Consider the following 20,949-nt stretch of genomic DNA (forward strand, 5'->3'; position numbering starts at 1 on the left):
CCCCCCCCCCGGCCCCGCGGCCGCACCCCCGCTGGCAGGGAGCCAGCGGCCAGCGCCCGCCGGCCGCCCGCGCGCCGCCAGGGGGGTGCCGCCCGGCCGCCGCCCAGGGCCCCCGCCAGCCGCGCGTGGCGCTAGGCCACGCCTGGCAGGCTGTCGGCCCCCTGCTGAAGCTCTGGTATGCTAAATTTTTTTTTGAAATTGCTCGACGACTGCTAGTCTATTTATGCTATTTCTATGTAAAGTAATGAATATTTCATTTCATTGATTTGAGTAGGAAGTATTTAAGTCTTAATTTGCAATTGCAACATTTCATAATCATAACTTAGAATAGAGAAATACTATGCTAAAAAGAGTAGCGCCGAAAGAGTGTAGAGAGCCAGGTTGAGCAAAAAAGACCACGGATTGAACTTGATATGAGAGATATAGTTGCTGAATTGTTTGAGTCTATTGGTTGAATTGTGCTTTATATTAGTTAGCTCGGGACGGAGCCCATTTCTGGATCCGCCACTGACCAGGTTGTAAGGCATGCCGTAGTTCTCGGACTTGCCCGCGGACCTGGCGAGGTACGGCGCCCAGTACACGGACAACGTCACGCCGTGTGTCGGGAACGCCCAGCTCATGAAGTGGCGCCTGTACACGACCCGGTGCAGGGACGCCGCGCTGAGGAGGCAGAACAGGGACTCGGCCTGGTTCCGCGCCATGGAATCGCCGATGAAGGCAACGTTCTACCCACGCGCCGCCGAGAGGAATGCCGCGCGTCGAACGCCGGCAGGCGGCAACCCGACGACGGCTGCCACCGCCAGTCAAGGTAGCCCGTGTCCGGCCGGCCGTTGCGGAGACAGTCCTGGCCGTCCTTCACGCCGCACGCCGTGCCGTTGTACCGGCGCGCGTGGCCCGGCGCCCACACCCACCGTCCCTCCGAATAGGCGCAGCTCTGCTCTGCCCTGCAATGTATAAGGACATGTGCGCGCATGCAAAGAAAATTTGCAAATTCAATAGGTACTCATCAAAGATTCAAAGTACTACTCGAGAAGGTTTAAGTGTCTAACATTTTCGTACCGTAATGAGAAATAGGAGTAGGTGGTGTTGACGTATTGGAGCAGTGGAGTGAACACCGTCGCGATTTGAGTGGAGGAAGGGGAGCAACAGAGGAGGTGGAGGAGAGCGAGGAAGAGGAAGCCGCAGGCGAGCCAGGCGATGGTGCTGAGGGAATGCAGTGCGCGCTGCCTTGTGCCATCTCGAGCCAGATACAACACGGCTATGCTTGCTTAACTTTGAAGGGGTTATAGTTGCTAGAAGTACTAGTTAACCTCGGTAACATTAACTTTGGGTAACCGAGATTACGATGGATGCATCACCTCGTTCCTGGATTAAATTCTCAATGTTTTAGAAGACCAAGGTCCGAAGGGAGTAGGGAACAGTCCGTACTGTGATGGTGGAGAAACCAAGGGAGGCCAGCCTTCCTCTAGTCAGTATATTAGGCTAGTAGCAGCAACCCATGTTTTAGCAGAGTAGAGTAATACGGGCCTTCTCTCGTGGAACAGAGAAATATTGTATGCCGACCTTGCGATTGTTGGGCCAAATGTTCCCACGTATCAAGATAGAAATTGTCTAAAAAGCCCAAAACGTGCTGATGCATGCGAGCAGTTGATTGCCATTTGCCATCGTGATGATGGATGGTGGAGCTGCATCCCTCAATGTGAACAGGTACGAGGAAAACCCTAGTTTCCCATCTCGGTTCAGTAGCATAAATCTTTTGTTTACGTACCGTCCTCTGAAATAACTATGTCCGTACAAATCAGTTGAAAAATAAGCTTGATACAATCTCTAATACTCTGCTTGTCTATCTTGCCAAAATACTTGATGGCCTATGATAGAACCATGATGTTTTGTTTCATCATCGGACTCATCCGCATTCACGACCACATGAGTAATAGAGAGGAAGAAATCATCATCGTCATCATCTGACGACGAATCCAGCACCAGTCATAGTTATTAGGACCGGACCGGACAATGAACCGGTCGAGCTCTCGGTTCGCGGTTTGATTGGTTCAACCGGTTGAACCACCGTGTTGATGTTCAACACGGTTCAAATATCGTAACTTATCAACTAAAGTCACAAACACAGCTGCAGCCTGATGGTTGCTATCCACGTTACTGAAGGCAAGTGTGGGGGGTTTGAAACCCCAGCCACGCCATTTTTCATCCCATTTTCTTCCCTGCACGCTGTTTTTTCTCCTTGCGCTCGGTTTTCTCCGGTCTGTACCGGTTTCTTGTCCGGTTTTATACCGGTTTCTTGCTAAAAACCGCCGGTTCAACTGGCTTTTCCCGGTTCGATTGCTTATCCAATCTTTTAGGCGGACCGAACCGACCGAGGTTCTGGTTCGGTCTTTTACTGGTCGGACCGCCGGTCCAGTCCGGTCCCAATAACTGTGGCACCAGTTGCATTGAAGCTTCATCAACTCATAGCAAATCCATTGTACCTATCTTCATCTTCCCTGCGTGCTGTTTTTTCTCCTTGCGCTCGGTTTTCTCCGGTCTGTACCGGTTTCTTGTCCGGTTTTATACCGGTTTCTTGCTAAAAACCGCCGGTTCAACTAGCTTTTCCCGGTTCGATTGCTTATCCAATCTTTTAGGCGGACCGAACCGACCGAGGCTCTGGTTCGGTCTTTTACTGGTCGGACCGCCGGTCCAGTCCGGTCCCAATAACTGTGGCACCAGTTGCATTGAAGCTTCATCAACTCATAGCAAATCCATTGTACCTATCTTCAATTGGAGTTGGAGATCGTAGGAACTGCTTTTTCTAGGTAGGAGCGGCAACAAAATCCTCATCATCAACAAGAATAAATAGATTGCAGCCATGAAATAGTATTTTTTTTGTTTTTGTTGACCAGCTTTATCTACTCTACCTTACTTTGATCGTAGGTCAAGCGTAGACTATTACTTTGATCGCAAAAATAAAAACAAAAATGAAAACGACCACGACCTGCTTTATCTACTTCCTTACTTTGATCGCAGGACTGCTTCCGGCGCCTGAAAATTCCTCCGTGCGCGCAAGGGCTAGCGGTGTGACCACCTGGCGGCGACGTGAGCTCCTAGTGGTGTGAAAAATTCTTCGGCGACGTGAGCTCCTAGCGGCGGCGCTGGAGATCGTGAGGGGCAGGTGAGCAGCCCAACTAATGGGTCCAATTATGATGATGTGGCATGTTTTGAAATATTGGTGGTTAGTTATTAGCGATCTGTTGTGGGTTGATATGTTTTGGAGGGAAAAAATTTGAAAGAGCCCCTAATACATAGGTTTGGGGAAAAACTTTTTGAAAAACTCCTGGAATTGCTCTAGTTTGAGAATAGTTGATCGTGAGGTTTGAAAAGCACTTGGTTCCGGATCTATGCAATGTTCTTGGGGCGTAGGCAAAAACATGGTTTCTTAATTCTTTATAGCTGTAAAAAAAACCTCCAAATGTATTCCACGCCTACTAAATTTCTTCTCATAATAATGGCCGGCTACGCTCTAGAGGCCGGGATATTTACTATTCCTTTTTCTAAAACACCTACTAAATTTCAGGCACCAGATGCCTGAGATATAGGAGAGTTTCAGGCAGCACGCAACTTTCCGCCCGCGAGAGATTGTTCCGGTTAGGGTTGTTACTAGTGGCGGACACCAGGATCTGGGCTGCCCAGGGCCAAAAAAATAATAGAGATTTAAAAAAATACAAATATTAATGATATAAAGCACTTGACCTTGTACTAAAGCTTAGATCAGCCCCCTCTTAGCTAATTTCTGGATCCGCGCCTGGTTGTCACTGGCTGGAGGAACACCGTCGGCTGTGGCCGAGGAGGTTAGCTGCTGGACAAGGAGTTGGGCATGCAGGGACGAGTAGAACGTAGAAACGGCTTGGTTACTGAAAGTGTCAGGTGGAGGCGAATCCAAAGGTTGGGAAGTGCTTTTCTGTTTGACCACGTCATTGTAGAGGATAAAAAACAGTAGGAACTGAGCTGAAGGTAACAGTAAAAAAAACAATAGCCCTCGATACGGAGAATCAATCGCTGATGCTGGTCGCCCGAAGAAAACGTTCTTTACGTGAGCTTGGATCCTTGGACTCTTGTAGGGACATCGTGGGTTAACATGCGCCTCAGGAGGTAATTAATGGTCTGATTTACATTTGCAGTACATCGTCCCAGGTCAAAATGACACCCTGCAAAGATTCCGAGTCTAGAACTCTCCTTTTTCGTTTCGCTCAAACCTACAACCAAATTAAATGTTAGTTGACCGATGCGATTTCGTGGAGATCTACGCGCGAGCATAAAAATATGTTCAGAAGAATTGAGATCGATGATCCCTCGATCGACCGACCTCTGTAGCTAGCTAATTAAGTCTTCCAAGAATCTCAACCTGTCAGTCTCCAAATCACCGTACCATTTGACAGTCAACTCATATCTCGAGCATTTTGCACGTAGATACGTGCAAAGAACGTTGTGTATGTAGCCGTAAAAGCACAAGAACGTCGTATCATTTAATAATCTCGTAATGACAAAATTTAGCGCTCGTCGCCTCGAGAGCTTTGTTCAATATCCAAGTAAAGTACATGTATAGGTAACACACAAGTAGGAGTATCTGAAGAGAGAGGGAAAAAAAACAAGGATAACTTATAGCCGCACGATCTAAATGGAGCCGTCAAGATGACTCATCACTCATGCATAGCAGTTGCGTCCACCTATGCACTCTCACTAACTTCACCGCCTCCTCTTCAGGACCTGAACAAGTATCTCGTTGAACGTGTCCACCGGCCCTGGGAGGCAAAAGTGGAGGCAGTCGGACAGCATCTTCTCCGGCACGCCGTGCTCGAACGGGTTGGGGTTCATGTACACGCTGGGGTGCCCGTCCGGCCGCATCGCCGCCAGCTTCGTCACGTCCAGCACCTCGATCCTCACCGCGCCGCCGTCGCCACCAGCCCTCGCCCTGGCGAGCTCGGCCTCGTCGTAGACGACGTCCCTCACCTCCTTGAAGATCCACTCCAGCTCCTTCTCCCCCTCCTTGTACGGCTCCATCTTCGTGCACGCCGTGGGGCTGTCGATCGGCCTTCCCTCGAAGTGCGACGGCGAGAACGTCGCGAGCACCACGGTCCGCGGCCGGCCGGAGCTCAGCCGCTCCACCGCCGTCCGGTACGCCATGTGGAGCGGCCACGCGTAGCCGATCTTGGTATAGGTGAAATCCGGCGGGGCGTTGTGGGCGCCGATCACCTCGCTGTTGTTGTAGTAGATGGCCCCGTTCAGCAACCAGTGGCCGGCGGCGAGCACCGCCACGTCAATCGTGTCGGCGTCGGCCGCCCACCGGTCGCCGGGCGCGTCGAGGTGCACGTGGTTTTCCTTAATGCTGTCGTCCTCCGGCTTGCCTTTGCCCCTGACGAGGAACGGGGCCCAGTAATAGGACACCTTCACGTTGTATGACGGGAAGGCGTAGCTCCAGAAATTGTGCTTCTGCTGGCCGACGTCCCGGTACAGGAGGCGGTAGCGGAACGATGCGGTGAGGAGGCAGATGAGGGACTGCGCCTGGTTCCGCGCCATGGAGTCGCCGATGAAGGCCACATGCTTGCCGCGCACCGCCGAGAGGAACGTCCTGGCGTCGAACGCCGGCAGGGGGCACCCCGTCGGCTGCCACCGCCAGTCGAGGTAGCCCGTGTCGGGGCGCCCGTTGCGGAGGCAGTCCTGCCTCTCCTTCACGTTGCACTCGGTGGCGTTGTACCGCCGCGCGTGGCCCGGCGCCCACACCCACGTCCCCTCCGAGTAGTTGCAGCTCTTGATCCCTTCTCCCGGCCTGCAAATTATTAAAGAACCAACCTCATGAGACCTGTAACCTGTGTGGCAAGCATGCAAACGAAGAGGCTGCAACTTTAACAATTATCACTTACACTGATGAGACAAAGGAGTAAGTGTTGTTGATGTACTGGCGTAGAGGAGAGAACACCGCCTGCTGAGTGGCGGCGGGATCGCAGCAGAGGAGATGGAGGAGAGCCAAGGAGAGGAAGCCGCAGACGAGCCAAAAGCACACGGGTTTGGAGAGGAAACAGCCAGGATTTTTGCTCGATGGCTTCTGGTTGCGGTGATCCAGCGGCTTGTACGCTCCCATCTCTAGCTAGCTAGCCAGCCCTGGGCTAAGCAAAGTAGGAGGGTTGTGCTTGCTCATTGTTGGGTAGTTCGAAGTGCATGCATATATAGCAGACGCGTTAACCTTGGAAAGAGAGTAGTACGAAAGCTTCGTAATGTAAGGTCACTGCTTGAAAACTCATCTTTAGTTCTGGTTAGTAGGGGTCAAATCTCTCTAAAAATCATTCGGGATATAGTTTTCGAGACTGAAGGGGGTATTAAGTCCGGGATCGTCCAACCGGAACTAAACGGTGCCACTTCAGTCCCGGGTGGTAAAAGCAACCGGGACCGGGACTAAAGGGCATGCCTAAAATTATAGGCACGCGCTATGCAGGCGCCTGCATGGCGCCTGTAATTTCATGCATCATGTGCCCTTTAGTTACTAAAGAGTAGTTAAGATTTTTTTATAATAAAATCAAACTTGTATATATACAATTACTATATATACAATTCTTAGCATACTATACAAATCTTATCATATTATACAAATCAAACTATAGTATTTACACAATTAGTATATATATATATATCACTACCGGAAACCGAGATAATGCCGAGTGTTTTTATCTTTGCCGAGTGCAATCTATCGGGCACTCGGCAAAGGACATGTTTGCCGAGTGTATCCACATATACACTAGGCATTCAAAATACACTCGGCAAACATCCTGTTTGCCAAGTGTCACGAATGAAACACTCGGCAAAAAATGACAACGACACTCGGCAAATAGAAAACACTCGGCAAATCTCTAACACGTGACAAGCACGCGCGCCAGCCGTTACGAAGCGTGCCGAACGTTTGCACTTTGCCGAGTGTCCACCCGAGGCACTCGGCAAAGTTTATTTTTGCCGAGTGTTTTCTGTAGACACTCGGCAAAATAACAACCTCCAAACTTTTTCCACTCTCCACACACAACATGTGATACTACATGTTCAAATTTCGTATATTTGTGGATCAATTTGCTATATTTAATAAATTTATAGCACATATAGGATTTTTTCGGTTACGGGCAAATTTGAACTGCAAGTGTTTGAAATAATGGAATAAGTTCAGTGGAAAAGTCCTATTCATGTTAGTGAGTCCACTCTAAGGCCTTACCCAGAAAATGAAAAGAAATTTCGAACATCTTGGTCAGAAAATACGACTACGAACGTGCGGTACAATGATTTTTAAATTCTAGAAAAAACAAACGAACTCTGAAAATTACGAGATTTGTCAAGATCTCATGATGTTATACATGGATACTTTGGAGAAAAATTGAGAAGGTTTCGCACCTTCTGTCACGTACGACTCTTACAAACCGGAGCATCTCGAGAGAAGAGTCTAGAAGTTCAGAATGATCTGTTAAGATTTGGAGTCAAAGTGACGGTCGAATTAGAGTTGGACTTCAAAAATTTTTGTATAGGCAATGGACAATATAGATTGGTTCCTTTCAAATTTTGCGAATTTTTCGTATCCTTTTGATAATTTTAATGTATTAACTTCAATTATAGAATTTAAATTGAGATAAATTAAATTTGAGCTATAACTGCCTAAAATAATGGAACAATATTTGTAGAAAAATCAAATATGTATTGTTAAGTGAATTTGACCATGTTTTTCGAAGTACATCGAAAAAATTTAGTAAAGCACGTTAGGGAAGGTATTTGTACATGAAATATGAAAGAAGTTTGCCGAGTGTTTCACGGTTTGCTGAGTGTTTCGGAGAATACACTCGGCAAACTTAGTGTATGGGCCCACCACAGCGCATATACCGTTTCCAATTGGTTAAAAAAATATAAAAAAGTGTTTGCCGAGTGTTCTGGATCTGGGCACTCGGCAAAATATACTTTGCCGAGTGTTTTGGATCTTGACACTCGGCAAACACTGATTTCTATCCACGCTGCCTGCACAGTCACCTCACTCACTCAGATCACTTTGCACATCTCGAGCTCCCTTCACCCGCTGCCGCCCTGCCCCGTGCCCGCTGCCACAGCACCTGCCGCCGCCGCACCCGCCGCCCCGCGCCTTCGGCGGCCCGCCCCCGGCTCCCCTCGGCCACTGCCCTGCTCAGTGCGGCCGCCACTCCCCGCCCGACCGCCCTCCCCTACCCGCATCCGGCTCCCCGCCCGGCCGCCCCTCCGGCCCGCCACTGGCGCCGGCCCGGCCGCCCCTCCCCTCCACGCGGCCGACTCCCCGCCCGGCCGCCCCTCCGGCCCGCCACTAGCGCCGGCCCAGCAGCCCCTCCCTCCCCGGCCGCCCATGCTCCGCTGCCCCAGCCCGCAGCCAGCGCCCGCCCCCTACCAGTTCCCGCCCCTCCCTGTCCACGACCGGCGGCCTCCAAGGTAGGAAAATGGTTAAATTAGAAAAAATTACAGTAGGTGGTTGATATTAGAAATTAGAAAATGTTGAAAAGAATAGAGAGGTGGTAGGATGTGGTAGGATTCTTTTTCAAAAATTAGAGGCATGAAATTAGAAAGTTAGAAAATAGAGAGGTGGTAGGATGTCTAGAGAGGTGGTAGGATTTGTTTTCAGAAATTAGGATGTGATTGTCGGCCGTCGTGCCGTTTCTTTGGTGTGGATGTATTTGTCGGCCATCGTGCCATCTCTTGGTGAGATTGTGGTTGTTGGCCATAGTGCTATCTCTTTGGTGAGAATGTGATTGTCGGCCATCGTGCCGTTTTCTTTGTTGCAGGTTTTGGAAACCTCCCCGTGCAGGGGAGGTGCTGCCGAAATTTTGACTTAACAGTACTATGTTTTCTTTTCTTGCAGGAGAGGCTCACAAGGACCGTCCTCGACTCGTCACTTTGCAGGATAGCAAGGTGAGGCATCTTACACAAGTACTTAGTGATTTGTGTGCGTGTGACCTAAAATATATGCCTGTGATGCTTATTATATGCCTGTGATGTAATATACATGCCTGTGATTTTTGTTGGAAAGGGATCCTTTATACGTAAGAAAGCAGTAAAAACAGGGGTGGTTTTGCCACTTTGAAGTGTTACACTCGGCAAAGAGACTATTTGCCAATTGTTTTGGTTTATACACTCGGCAAAGCGGCCATTTCTGTCATTTTTTGTTACTCTTTCGCGGAGTGTCGCGGTTTTGCCGAGTGTTTTGGTTTATACACTCGGCAAAGAGGCAATAAAAACAAGTCTGTACGTGACACTTTGCCGAGTGTGTCCAGGTGGCACTCGGCAAAGATGCTGGCCTTTGCCGAGTGCCTTTCTGTGAAGCACTCAGCAAAGCCCTCATCACCGTGCCGTGTCGTTACCCAGTCTTTGCCAACGGTTTTGTTTTTACCGAGTGTTTACTGACACTCGGCAAAGATGTTTGCTGAGTGCCCAACATTTGACACTCGGCAAAGTTCTGTTTGCCATTAAAATTTTTGCCGAGTGTGAGATGGCGAGTGTTACACTCGGCAAACTCTTTGCCGAGTGTTTTGAGGCCTTCGCCGAGTGCCCCTGGCACTCGCCATCTTCCTTGTTTCTCGTAGTGTATATACAAAAATTTGTCCCGGTCATTCCTAGGATCTTCCCATCGAAGTGTTGCTCGGTGCGTCTAATTTTCATCAATCGTAATAAAATTCTCCTTGTGGATTTACCGCCTCGTCCACCAGGAATCCCACGAGACCTTCACATATTGCCCCTATTCTTTCCTTCTCCAAGAGTTTTAGTTGAATATTATACATCTATAATTTGAAAATATGTGAATGTTACACAAACAATTAAATATAAGGAGCTAAAAAATAATTAACTATTAATAGTTTTATTTTACGTACTTTGTAGTTATGCGGCGTCACCTTGCCCTTGGATCCCACAAAACTGTGCATGTGCCCACAGATATAGTAGCCACATAGATTATTCCCGAGTTCTAGTCTTAAGCACTTCAGTGGGGGAAAAAAGTTTTGAAATATTCGTGCCATAGAATGTACAAAATGTGCAAACTTCATACGTACCGGGAAGTCTGTGTTCCATGTAAGTTTTTCTTTGAATGGACCTTTGTGTTTCTACAGGAATTATCTCCATGCGCTGCAGATTAAAATAATGAATGATACAATGTAGGTGAAAATTTAGGAAACAAACTTTTTGTATAGAGATAAAGGTCCAGAATTATTACAAGTTTAGCATGTCTTAAATGTCTTGATACTCCATCGATTTTTTTCTCAATGAATCGAAGACAGTGACGTGGCTTCTATCAGGCTCAATTATTAGGAGGATCCAATGGAAACTCCATACGTAAATGTTCATATTAGAGCTAACTAACATTAATCAGATAAGGAAAACGAAAATGAAAATAGACGGTATACACACATTGACTCAAAGTTGTGTGCCAGTAATATGTATTCCTTGTAATTTTTTTTGTCCAGGAAATTGTATACTTCCACCAACGTTTTCTCTGCATGATCCTGTATCTATTTTTGGTTAACTAGGGATGGATCCATGAAGCCAATACGGAAGTATGCTTCTCATCAGCACATCTAAATTAGCATTCTGTATAAAATGGAAGACGAAGTTAGTACGGCGACGCACACATAAAAAATAATGATATGAGCCAAAATTTACATATAGATAAACGGACACTTACAGAGCCCAGGCGCTGATGAGAGAGACGTCAAGGGCATCATGATGGTACACTTTATATATATCCTTGAATTCCAGCCCTAGGACTTTGTCACCTTCGCTGAAAAAATCTATCGGTTTTACCTTAAGGCCCAACATTTCCCTGTCGTTGGCAGACTCCTTCATGTACCATTCATGGAATTCGTACATCTTCGTGGATAGCTTCCGTACCAACTCAGGCCTTACCAAAGACTTGCCTAGCTCAAAGGTCCATTTCAGTTCAACTACCTGTGCAGCTGGCAGCTCAACTTGCCTAGACATTCAGAAAGGGACATTCCTGTTTCTTGCATGAATTTCACTACTTGTGCTTATTGATCCAAGGGCATTGCTGCTATCTTTTTAGTATCTTTTTCTAGTAGATGCCCGAGGTGGGGGACAGTACCACTTGAATACGACTTTTCTTTCCTTTTTTGCCTCTCATCAGCCTTGACTAACGCCAGGTCGTAGTTCGATAGTGGTGCCAGCGTCTTCTTGGCTGCTTGTGACAATTTTATAAAAAAATGTAATTGTCTTTGATCTACTGGAGGTGGCTCCATCTCCTTTGCTTTTTTTTCTTTGGCCTTTTTCCTGAACCACTCCCTGCATTCTGCTTGGATTTCAGCCTAGCGTTTCTCATGAGTTATTGCCTCTCCGCGTTCCTCATGAGTTACTTCAGGCTCCTTTATTTTCTTCTTTCGCAGTCTTGGCTTGGAAGGCGGTGGTCAAAACTTCTTAAGTGGTGCTGCAGGTTCCTTTCTCGGGGCTACTCTTAGTCCCGGCGACGGTGATCGGGGAGGGGTGTTGTTGTCGTTGCCGCTTGCACCATCAAGATGTGCTGGAGATGGAGACCGTGATTGAGCAGGAAGCGACGGTCCCGGTTGTGATGACAGCCCTTGAGCAGGTTGTGTTGGAGATGATGATCCTGGAGCAGGCCGTGGTGAAGATGACGGTCTTGAGCTTTGAGGAGATGGTCACTGCTGGGGATCTACGGGGAGCAGTGATGCCTCCGTACCAGGAATGATGATGTAGCGTTTGCGCCATAGAATGTTCCCGTGAAGCGCATCTTTTAGTGTCCTTCCCGTATCGCCTCCCAGGAGGTCGAGCTCTAGTCCTTCATATTGGCTATCAACGAGCTGCTCTGGGCCGACGCTGGTGTAGCCAGGTAGAATCTCCATACCATGGCTTGTTTGCCCTGGCCAAATTGGTAAGGCACTCCCGTACGCCACCTGTACATATACCAGAAATAAAGAATTTATTAAATTCCCGAGGTGTGGATGAATTGAGAAGATTGCATAAATATTATGTATAAGTATACCTTAAGGGTGATGTTGCCGAATGGTCTATGCAACTCACATGAGCTGCGTTGCATGATGGCATCTATAGGAAACCGTTGCTCGTCCACGGGTAATCTTGGCATCTGCAGATCGGGGACCCCTATGGAAGCACAGCTACTTCTGAGGCGTTGAGAAGGGCTGATGATGTTTGGATCTGGCAGTGCTCTAGATTGGGCCAACTCGGCAACTACCAGGACCACTCAATGATTGATTTCCTCCTACATTCTTACTTCTTGTGAATGCACTTTGGATTCTAACATGCGCCGCCAGCTCTCCCCTTGTTGTTCCTTTCTTCGCTTGCGGCTTCTGTACGAGTCGATGTCACCTCGCAAAGCGTACTTCCACGAAACAAACCCGTACCCTCGGCAACGTCCTGGGTGCTTGGGATTCCCGAGGGCTAATGTGAGCTCATCATTCTCTCAATCCACCTTCAACCTCCTAGCCTTACCATCTTACGTATTGTCCCATTGAACACCAGTGTCCCATCCTCTTGGCTCAGGTTGCCTCCATGAGTGTAATACCAATTTTTTGATCGACCGGGCCATTCAAGAGTTGCTGGTACGATACCCCGATCGATCAGGCCTTGTTCCATAGTGCACCATCTGGGAATTGTAGTGCTGTAACAACCTCGCCCTAAATGATGATGGTACTCTTTCTTGCTAGCATTTGCAACGTTGGTGCGAACCTTATTTGCACCGTATTCGCTCGTCTTGTATTTGACAAATGCCTCCCAATGGTCCCTCAACTTTGGCCGCTCATTGAAATCCGGAGTTGGGCCCTTCTTGATGAAGGTGGCATCCAGCAACTTCTTGAATGTCTAGAATTGTGTGGCCATCTTCTTCAGCGTCCATGCTTTCACATCATCTTCATTACACCCTTCGGGAAATGTGAAGTGTTTCTTCACATCTAACCACAACATCTTTTTTCTGTATCCGGGAGCGCGTATGGATTAGTACTTTTGCCCTTCAATTCCCTGATGCTGATGGGCATGTTGTCCCTTACGATTGCCCCGATCTGACTCACGTACTTTCTTGCCACATTTTCGGGAGCAACCGGCTTGCCCTCTTCTGTGACTTCTGTGATGATAAACCTTCCCTCCATCACCTGTGTACTACCTCGAGGCTTCTAACAGTTTGTTGATTCAGAGGGCTAACAGTTCAAGATTCGTTAATTAGTACATAGTAATAATGAATAAGATATTATAGATGAATAGAAATGATATATACCTCATTGGAACCTTCCGTCACGGCAAGGTTTTGTTCGGGCTTGGGCTCTTCATTGCCATCGCCGGACATGTTGAGGAACATGTCCGCCTGACTACCCTCTTCATTGGTGTACGTTACGGGAAGGTTGGAGCCACTACCATAGCAATAATTTGCTCCATTATATACCTTGCGGTCTCATCGTCGACCATCTCAACTACTTTAAACACACATGAAATCATAGAACAACCATGAAAAAAACAAACTTATTGAAATGTACACATGAAACCATACACGAAATGAAACTTACATGAAAACTTACAAGAAATTTACATGAAGGTCTTGAATAAAACTTACATGAAATATCTTGAATGAAACTACATGAAAACTTACAAGAAAGTCTTGAATGAAACTTACACGAAATGTCTTGAATCAATCCTACATGAAGTGTTTCTACAAATTTCTACTAAATTCTAAGAATTTCTACCAAATTTGAAGCGTTTCTACAAGTTTCTACTAATTCCTACTAAATTCTACCAAGTTTAAAGTGTTTCTACAAATTTCTACTAATTTCTAAGAATTTCTACCAAATTTGAAGTGTTTCTACATATTTCTAAGAATTTCTACCAAATTTGAAGTGTTTCTACTAATTTCTAAGAATTTCTACCAAATGTCTACTAATTCCTACAAATTTAAAGCATTTCTTCCAAATTTGAAGTGTTTCTACAATTTTTCTAATAATTTCTTAGAATGTCTACCAAATTTCTACTAATTTTTAAGCATTTCTATCTAATTTCTACTAATTTTTGAAGCATTTGTACTAAACCATAGTAATGTAAATACTAAATGTATACAAAATTATACTAAGCATTTATACTAAATAAGTCTAAGCATTTCTACAAATTTCTACTAATTTTCGAAGCATTTATACTAAAATATAGTAATTTCTAAAAAGTATACAAATTGTATACAAAATTATACTAAGCATCTGTGCATCTAAATTAAATTATCCTCATCCCACACACCTACACATTCTTCCTTCCAGAGTAGTAAAAAGTTCAACAACCAATGATCTTAGGTACACATCAATGTTGTTGCCGGGTTGTTTTGGGCCTTGGATAAGCATCGACATTATAATGAACTTTCACTTCATGCACAGCCAAGGAGGAAGGTTGAACATACATAGGGTCACATGCCAAGTACTATGATCACTACTCAACTCATCGAATGGATTGAATCCATCAATACTTAAACCAAACCTTGTGTTACTTGCACCACTTTCAAAGTCTGGGAATGCTCTATCAATTGATCACCACTGGCCCCATCCGTGGGGTGTCTCAGCATCTCATGTTGCTTACATTCTTCTTTGTGCTATCGCATCAACTTAGCATTTGTCTTGTTTCTGAACAAACGCTTCAAGCGTGGTATTACAGGGAAATACCACATCAACTTCGTGGGTTTCCTCTTCTTGGGAGGCTACCCCTCGACATCACCAGGATCATCTCTCCTGATCCTACACAACAGCGCTCCACACACAGGACAAACATTCAATTTCTCGTATTCATCACCACGATAAAGGATACAGTCATTAGGGCAGGCGTGTATCTTCTGAACCTCCAATCCCATAGGGCAAACAATCTATTTAGCTGCATATGTTGTGGATGACAATTCATTATTCTCGGAAAGAATCTTCTTGACAATTTTCAACATCCCCTGAAATGCCTTATCGGACACACCATTTTTAGCCTTCCATTGCACAAATTCTAGTGTGGTACCCAATTTTTTATGGCCCTGCTTGCAATCTAGGTACAATAATTTTTTGTGATCATTAATCATTTGTTGCAACCTTTCCGATTCCTTCAAAGTTTCGCAATCTCTATGTGCATCCCGTAGCACCTGACCAAGGTCATCAGTAGGGCCGTCTTCTGCAAACTCATCTTCATCAGCCTCGCTCATTGTAGTATCTGCAAAAGCTTGGCCTGCAGCCTAATCTGGAATGTTGTTATCATCCTCATGTTCTTGACCGTCTTCCATTACAACCCCTCTTTCACCGTCCTAGGTCCAAACTAAATAGTTACGCATGAAACCGTATCTAAACAAGTGGTTGTGAAGAGTCCCCCAGGAAGTCTGTGAATAATCCTTCTTGTTACTGCAGTGGAAGCATGGACAACATATGAACCTGTTCTCTGGCTTGTTCACTTTGGTCACTTCGAGAAAATAATGCAAGCCATCACCAAACTCCTTGGTTCGTCTCTCCACGTTATACATCCATTGCCGGTCAATCTGCAAACTATTACGTGTAGAGAATAGCGTAAGCACATTCTGTTAACTGGGATTAGAGAAACAGAGGTGGTACATCCATTGCCGGTCCATCTGCATCGTATTTCGTGGAAAATGAACATAGGGTATCGTATAGAATTATTGTTTATAATTTAGTTCTTGCATTAAACATGAGATAAATAAATTGTTGGTCAAAAAATATAATTATTAATTGTTAAATTATAGTGACATAAAAAAATGTAGCAATGACCAAATTCTATTTTCTCACACCCACAATTTATTTACCTTAATTTTATTGCAATGACTAAATATTAAAACACATTTACTCTAATTTTTTCTAATACATAGTATTGAAATCCTCTCCATTCTCCCTCACATTCTAGCTCAAAATCCTCTCCATTTTCTCCTTCACATTCTCCCACACATCAAGTTATTTTAACTAATACGAATCGTATATAACAAGCAAACTATCCATCACATTCTAGCTCAAAAACATGTATAAATAAAAATCCTCTCCATTCTCCCTCATTCTAAAAAACTAATTTTTCTCCCTCTCTAAAGCATAAAATAAAGCATCATAAGAAAAAATGAAAGGAGGATGAAGTAGCTAACCTTCACAACACTTTGAATGAGTGAAATCCCCACGGAAATGAGGAAAAAAATTCAGGCAGCACCTCCCTAGAGTTGCTTCGTCGCCATGGAGAGAGGAGGATGAAGCTCTTTGGTGGAGTGGAGTGGCTCATGCTAGAATTTCACTCATTTTCCCTCATTTTCGTGGGAATTTCACTCATCCAAAGTGTTGTGAAAGTTTTCTACTTCATCCTCGTGTTATGCTTTGATTTATGCTTTAGAGAGGGAGAAAAATGAGTTTGTTTCTTAGAAAGAGGGAGAATGAAGAGGATTTGTATTTATACATGTTTTTGAGCTAGATTGTGATGCATAGTTTGCTTGTTATATACGATTCGTATTAGTTAAAACAACTTCATGTGTAGAATGGAATGGATAGTTTATTTGCTAGAATGTGAAGTACAAAATGGGGAGGATTTTGAGCTAGAATGTGAGGGAGATTTATGTGCCATATATAGTATGTATCCTTGCAGTGGTTTAAGAATGATGTACCCTTGTCTAGATGGTTTATCTTGTCAAATTCAATATGGTTTTTCAAATCCATACTTGTTGAACTTGCATACCGTGTTCATCTCGGTTAGCATGTTCTCCGCCGAGTAGCAACGGACGTCAAGGAGGAGCTCCGATTCTACAAGAAAGAGCGGATACGGACATCGTGGAAAACCGTGTCCCCTCTTTTGTAGAATCAAAGCTCTTCCACGACGAAGGACGGTGCCACCCAGTTGAGAATATGCTCGCTAGATGATCACGGTCTTCAAGTTCAACAAGTTCTGTAGTGCTAAGGTATGAATTTTTATACGTAGATGGCTTCTGCTACTGGAGGAAGTGGCGATGGTGCGGGCGATCGTCGTTCCTCTTGTGACAAGGGTAAAACCATAGTTGGCCCTCAGGATAAGCCAAAGAAAATAAGCACGTTGGAGAAAGCAATGCTTCGTTATTTGCAAAAATGTCATGAAGATGCTGTTGTGGTGGGTCAGGAACCTCCTTTTGGTGGTCGTTATGCTCCACCGTCAGTCCTGGGTGTTTCACGTCCACTTAGTACTACTGTTCCAGGAGGCACAAATAAACCACAGGATGAGGCTGGGTTAGCGGAACCTTCGTCTTCACCGCCCAAGGATGCTTAAAGTCCTACTAGACAATAATCAGTGGATGGCTTGTCGTAGTGTATCATGTTGTTTGGATATGTAATTTAAATATGTGTATTTTTATCTATATCTAAACTTTCAGCATTATTTACACTCCAACATTTGACATGCTTTCAATTATGAATCCATTTTCATGCGTAATCAATTTTCAAGTGCAATCCATTTTCACGCGTTATCCATTTTCATGTGTAATACGATGCAGATGGACCGGCAATGGATGTATAATGCGGACAGACGGAGCAGGGTGTTTATTGATGGCTCGCATTTTTTTCTCGAAGTGGCCAAAGCAAACAAGCCAGAGAACGGGTTCGTATGTTGTCCATGCTTCCAATGCAGTAACAAGAAGGACTATTCAAAGGATTCCTGGGGGACTATTCACAGCCACTTATTTAGATACGGTTTCATGCCTAACTATTTGGTTTGGACCAAGCACGGTGAAAGAGAGGTTGTAATGGAAGACGGCGAAGAGGAGGAGGAGGATGACAACATTCCGAACTAGGCTGCAGGCCAAGCTTTTGCAGATACTACAATTGGCGAGGCTGATGAAGATAAATTTGCAGAAAATAGCCCTACTGATGACCTTGGTCAGGTGCTACGAGATGCACAAAGAGATTGCAAAACTGAAAAGGAAATAGCAAAGTTGCAGCGCATGATAGATGATCTCAAAAAATTGTTGTACCCAGATTACCAGCAGGGCCATAAAAAACTAGGTACGACACTAGAATTTGTGCAATGGAAGGCAAAAAACGGTACGTCCGATAAGGCATTTCAGGAGATGTTGAACATTGTCAAGAAGATTCTTCCCGAGAATAATGAATTACTGTCCACAACATATGAACCTAAACAGATTATTTTCCCTCTCGGATTGGAGGTTCAGAAGATACGCGCATGCCCTAATGATTGTATCCTTATCATGATGATGAATATGAGAAAATGGATGCTTGTCCCGTGTGCAAAGCGCTGCAGTATAAGATCAGGCGAGATGATCCTGATGATGTCGAGGGGCAGTCTCCCAAAAAGAGAGTACCCGTGAAGGTGATGTGGTATTTCCCTATAATACCACGCTTGAAGCGCTTGTTCAGGAACAAGGTGAATGCTAAGTTGATGCGATGGCACAAAGAAGAACGTATGAAAGATGAGATGCTGAGACACCCCGCAGATGGGGCCCAGTGGAGATCAATTGATAGAGTGTTCCCGAACTTTGAAAGTGAAGCAAGGAACATAAAGTTTTGTTTAAGTACTGATGGATTCAATCCATTCGGTGAGTTGAGTAGTGGCCATAGTACTTGGCCCCTATGTATGTTCAACTTTCCTCCTTGGCTATGCATGAAGCGGAAGTTCATAATGATGCCGACGCTTATCCAAGGCCCAAAACAACCTAGCAACGACATTGACGTGTACCTAAGACCGTTGGTTGATGAACTTTTACAACTCTAGAAGGAAGAAGGTGTACGTGTGTGGGATGAGGATAAACAAGACATCTTTAATCTATGAGCATTGTTATTCGTAACCATCAATGATTGGCCTGCACTGAGTAACCTTTCGGGATAGATAAACAAGGGATATCGGGCCTGCACCCACTGTTTAGACGACACAGACAGCATGTATTTGAAGCACTGTTAAAAGGTCATCTATATGGGACATCATCGATTTTGCCCTGCTCACCACCAGTTGAGAAAGAGCGGCATGCATTACAAAGGGGCACCAGACGATCGTAAAAAACCTGCACACCATAATGGAAAAAGGGTGTCTTCGAGATGATAAAGGATGTAAATGTAGTCTTTGGAAAGAGTCGTGGTAGGCAACCTGTTCCGAACGATGATAATGGATGTGCACCCATGTGGAAGAAAAAGTCAATATTTTGGGAGCTACTTTATTGGAAAATCCTAAAGGTCCGCAACGCAATAGACGTGATGCACCTAACGAAGAATCTTTGCATGAACGTGCTAGGCTTCATGGGTGTTTATGGGACCTCGAAAGATACATTGGAAGCATGGTAGGACCTGAAAGCCATGGAGCAACGAGATGACCTACATCCGGAAAAGAGACATAACGGACAACACTACTTACATCCTACTAGTTACACTCTCAGCAAGGAAGAGAAGGATAGCATGTTTGAATGCTTGAATAGTACGAAGGTCCCATCTGGGTACTCCTCGTATATAAAGGGAATAATAAATATGAAACAAAATAAGTTTACAAATCTCAAGGCCCATGACTGCCATATATTGATGACCCAGTTCCTTCTGATTGCACTGAGGGGTGTTCTACCAGAAAATGTCCGATTGCCGCTCGTAAAGCTATGCGCGTTTGTCAATGCAATTTCGCAGAAGGCAATGGATCCATCCAAGCTATCAAAGCTACAGAATGATGTGGTGCAATATCTTGTCAGTTTTGAGTTGGTATTTCCACCATCCTTCTTCAATATTATGACACAATTACTGGTTCACCTAGTAAAAGAGATTGGTATTCTCGAACCTGTATACCTGCACAATAAGTGGCCTTTCGAGAGGATCATGTCAGTCCTAAAAAACTATGTTCTTAATCGTGCCCATCCAGAAGGAAGTATCGCCAAGGGATATGGAACACAGGAAGTGATCGAGATTTGTGTTGATTTTATTAACTCAATTGACTCGATTGGGTTCCAGCTTCACGCCACGAGGGGAGGCTGCGGGGAATGGGCACCCTTGGAAGGAAATAAAGTTTGAGCAATGATACTGATTTGTTCAACAAGGCACACTACACTGTTCTGCAACAGTCATCCTTTGTGGCTCCGTATATCGAGTAGCACAGGCAGATGGTAGTTTCCAAAAACCCGATGAAATCCGATGCTTAGCTTACACGTCATCACATGGAAACTTTACCCGCTTGGTTGCGCCAACAATCGTGAAATTTCAAGGCTATGAGATAAGTGGTTATACATTTTACACGAGAGCCCAGGACTAGAAAAGCACGAACCAGAATAGTGGTATCCTCATAGATGCCATAGATGGAAACAATAGCAAGGAGTCGTATTATGGTTTCATACAGGAGATATGAGAACTTGAATACAGACCGCTCTACATCCCTCTATTTCTTTGCAATTAGGTGAAGCTAACTGCCGTAACCAAAGATCAGTACGGAATGACAATAGTGGATCTGAGCAAGACTGGATACAGTGATGAACCATTCATACTTGCCAATGACGTGCATCAGGTTTTCTATGCGAAGGACATGTCTAGCAAACCCAAGAGAAATCCAGAAGAGCCATGGGAGCCAAAGCGCAATATAGTTCTTCAAGGTAAAAGAAAATCGTGGGAGTCGAGGATAAAACAAACTAACCAGATGATTATGATCAGTTTGATAGCGTGCCTCCATTCGCTGTTGAAGTTGACACAAGCATCCTGCTATCCAAAGAAGAGGCTCCGTACTTACGCTGCGATCATGATCAAGGAACTTTCATGAAAAAAAAATTTTATAACGTTGTATTGTAATGCGCTAAATTTACTTCACCTTTATGTAACACTTGATATAATTTTATGTATGCTTAAATTAGTTGAGTGGAAGATTTATTAGATAAACATGAACAATGTTAACCACATACATAAATTGAATTTTTTGCGCATTGAAATTATTTAATTGAATAATTTCTTGATCAGCGAT

General features: G+C 44.9%; 1 protein-coding gene across 1 annotated transcript; it reads right to left on the bottom strand.

Moving 5' to 3' along the window:
- Positions 1 to 4,495: 4,495 nt before the first annotated feature.
- Positions 4,496 to 6,170, bottom strand: LOC101776345 (protein ALTERED XYLOGLUCAN 4). Its single transcript, XM_004965020.2, has 2 exons — positions 5,910 to 6,170; positions 4,496 to 5,815 (listed from the first exon to the last, which is right to left on the bottom strand). Exons 1-2 carry the CDS (start codon positions 6,125 to 6,127, stop codon positions 4,735 to 4,737), a joined length of 1,299 nt encoding a protein of 432 aa, XP_004965077.1. The 5' UTR covers positions 6,128 to 6,170; the 3' UTR covers positions 4,496 to 4,734.
- Positions 6,171 to 20,949: the final 14,779 nt, after the last annotated feature.

This window comes from Setaria italica, chromosome IV (genome assembly GCF_000263155.2).
Source record: "Setaria italica strain Yugu1 chromosome IV, Setaria_italica_v2.0, whole genome shotgun sequence".
Taxonomy (NCBI): domain Eukaryota; kingdom Viridiplantae; phylum Streptophyta; class Magnoliopsida; order Poales; family Poaceae; genus Setaria; species Setaria italica.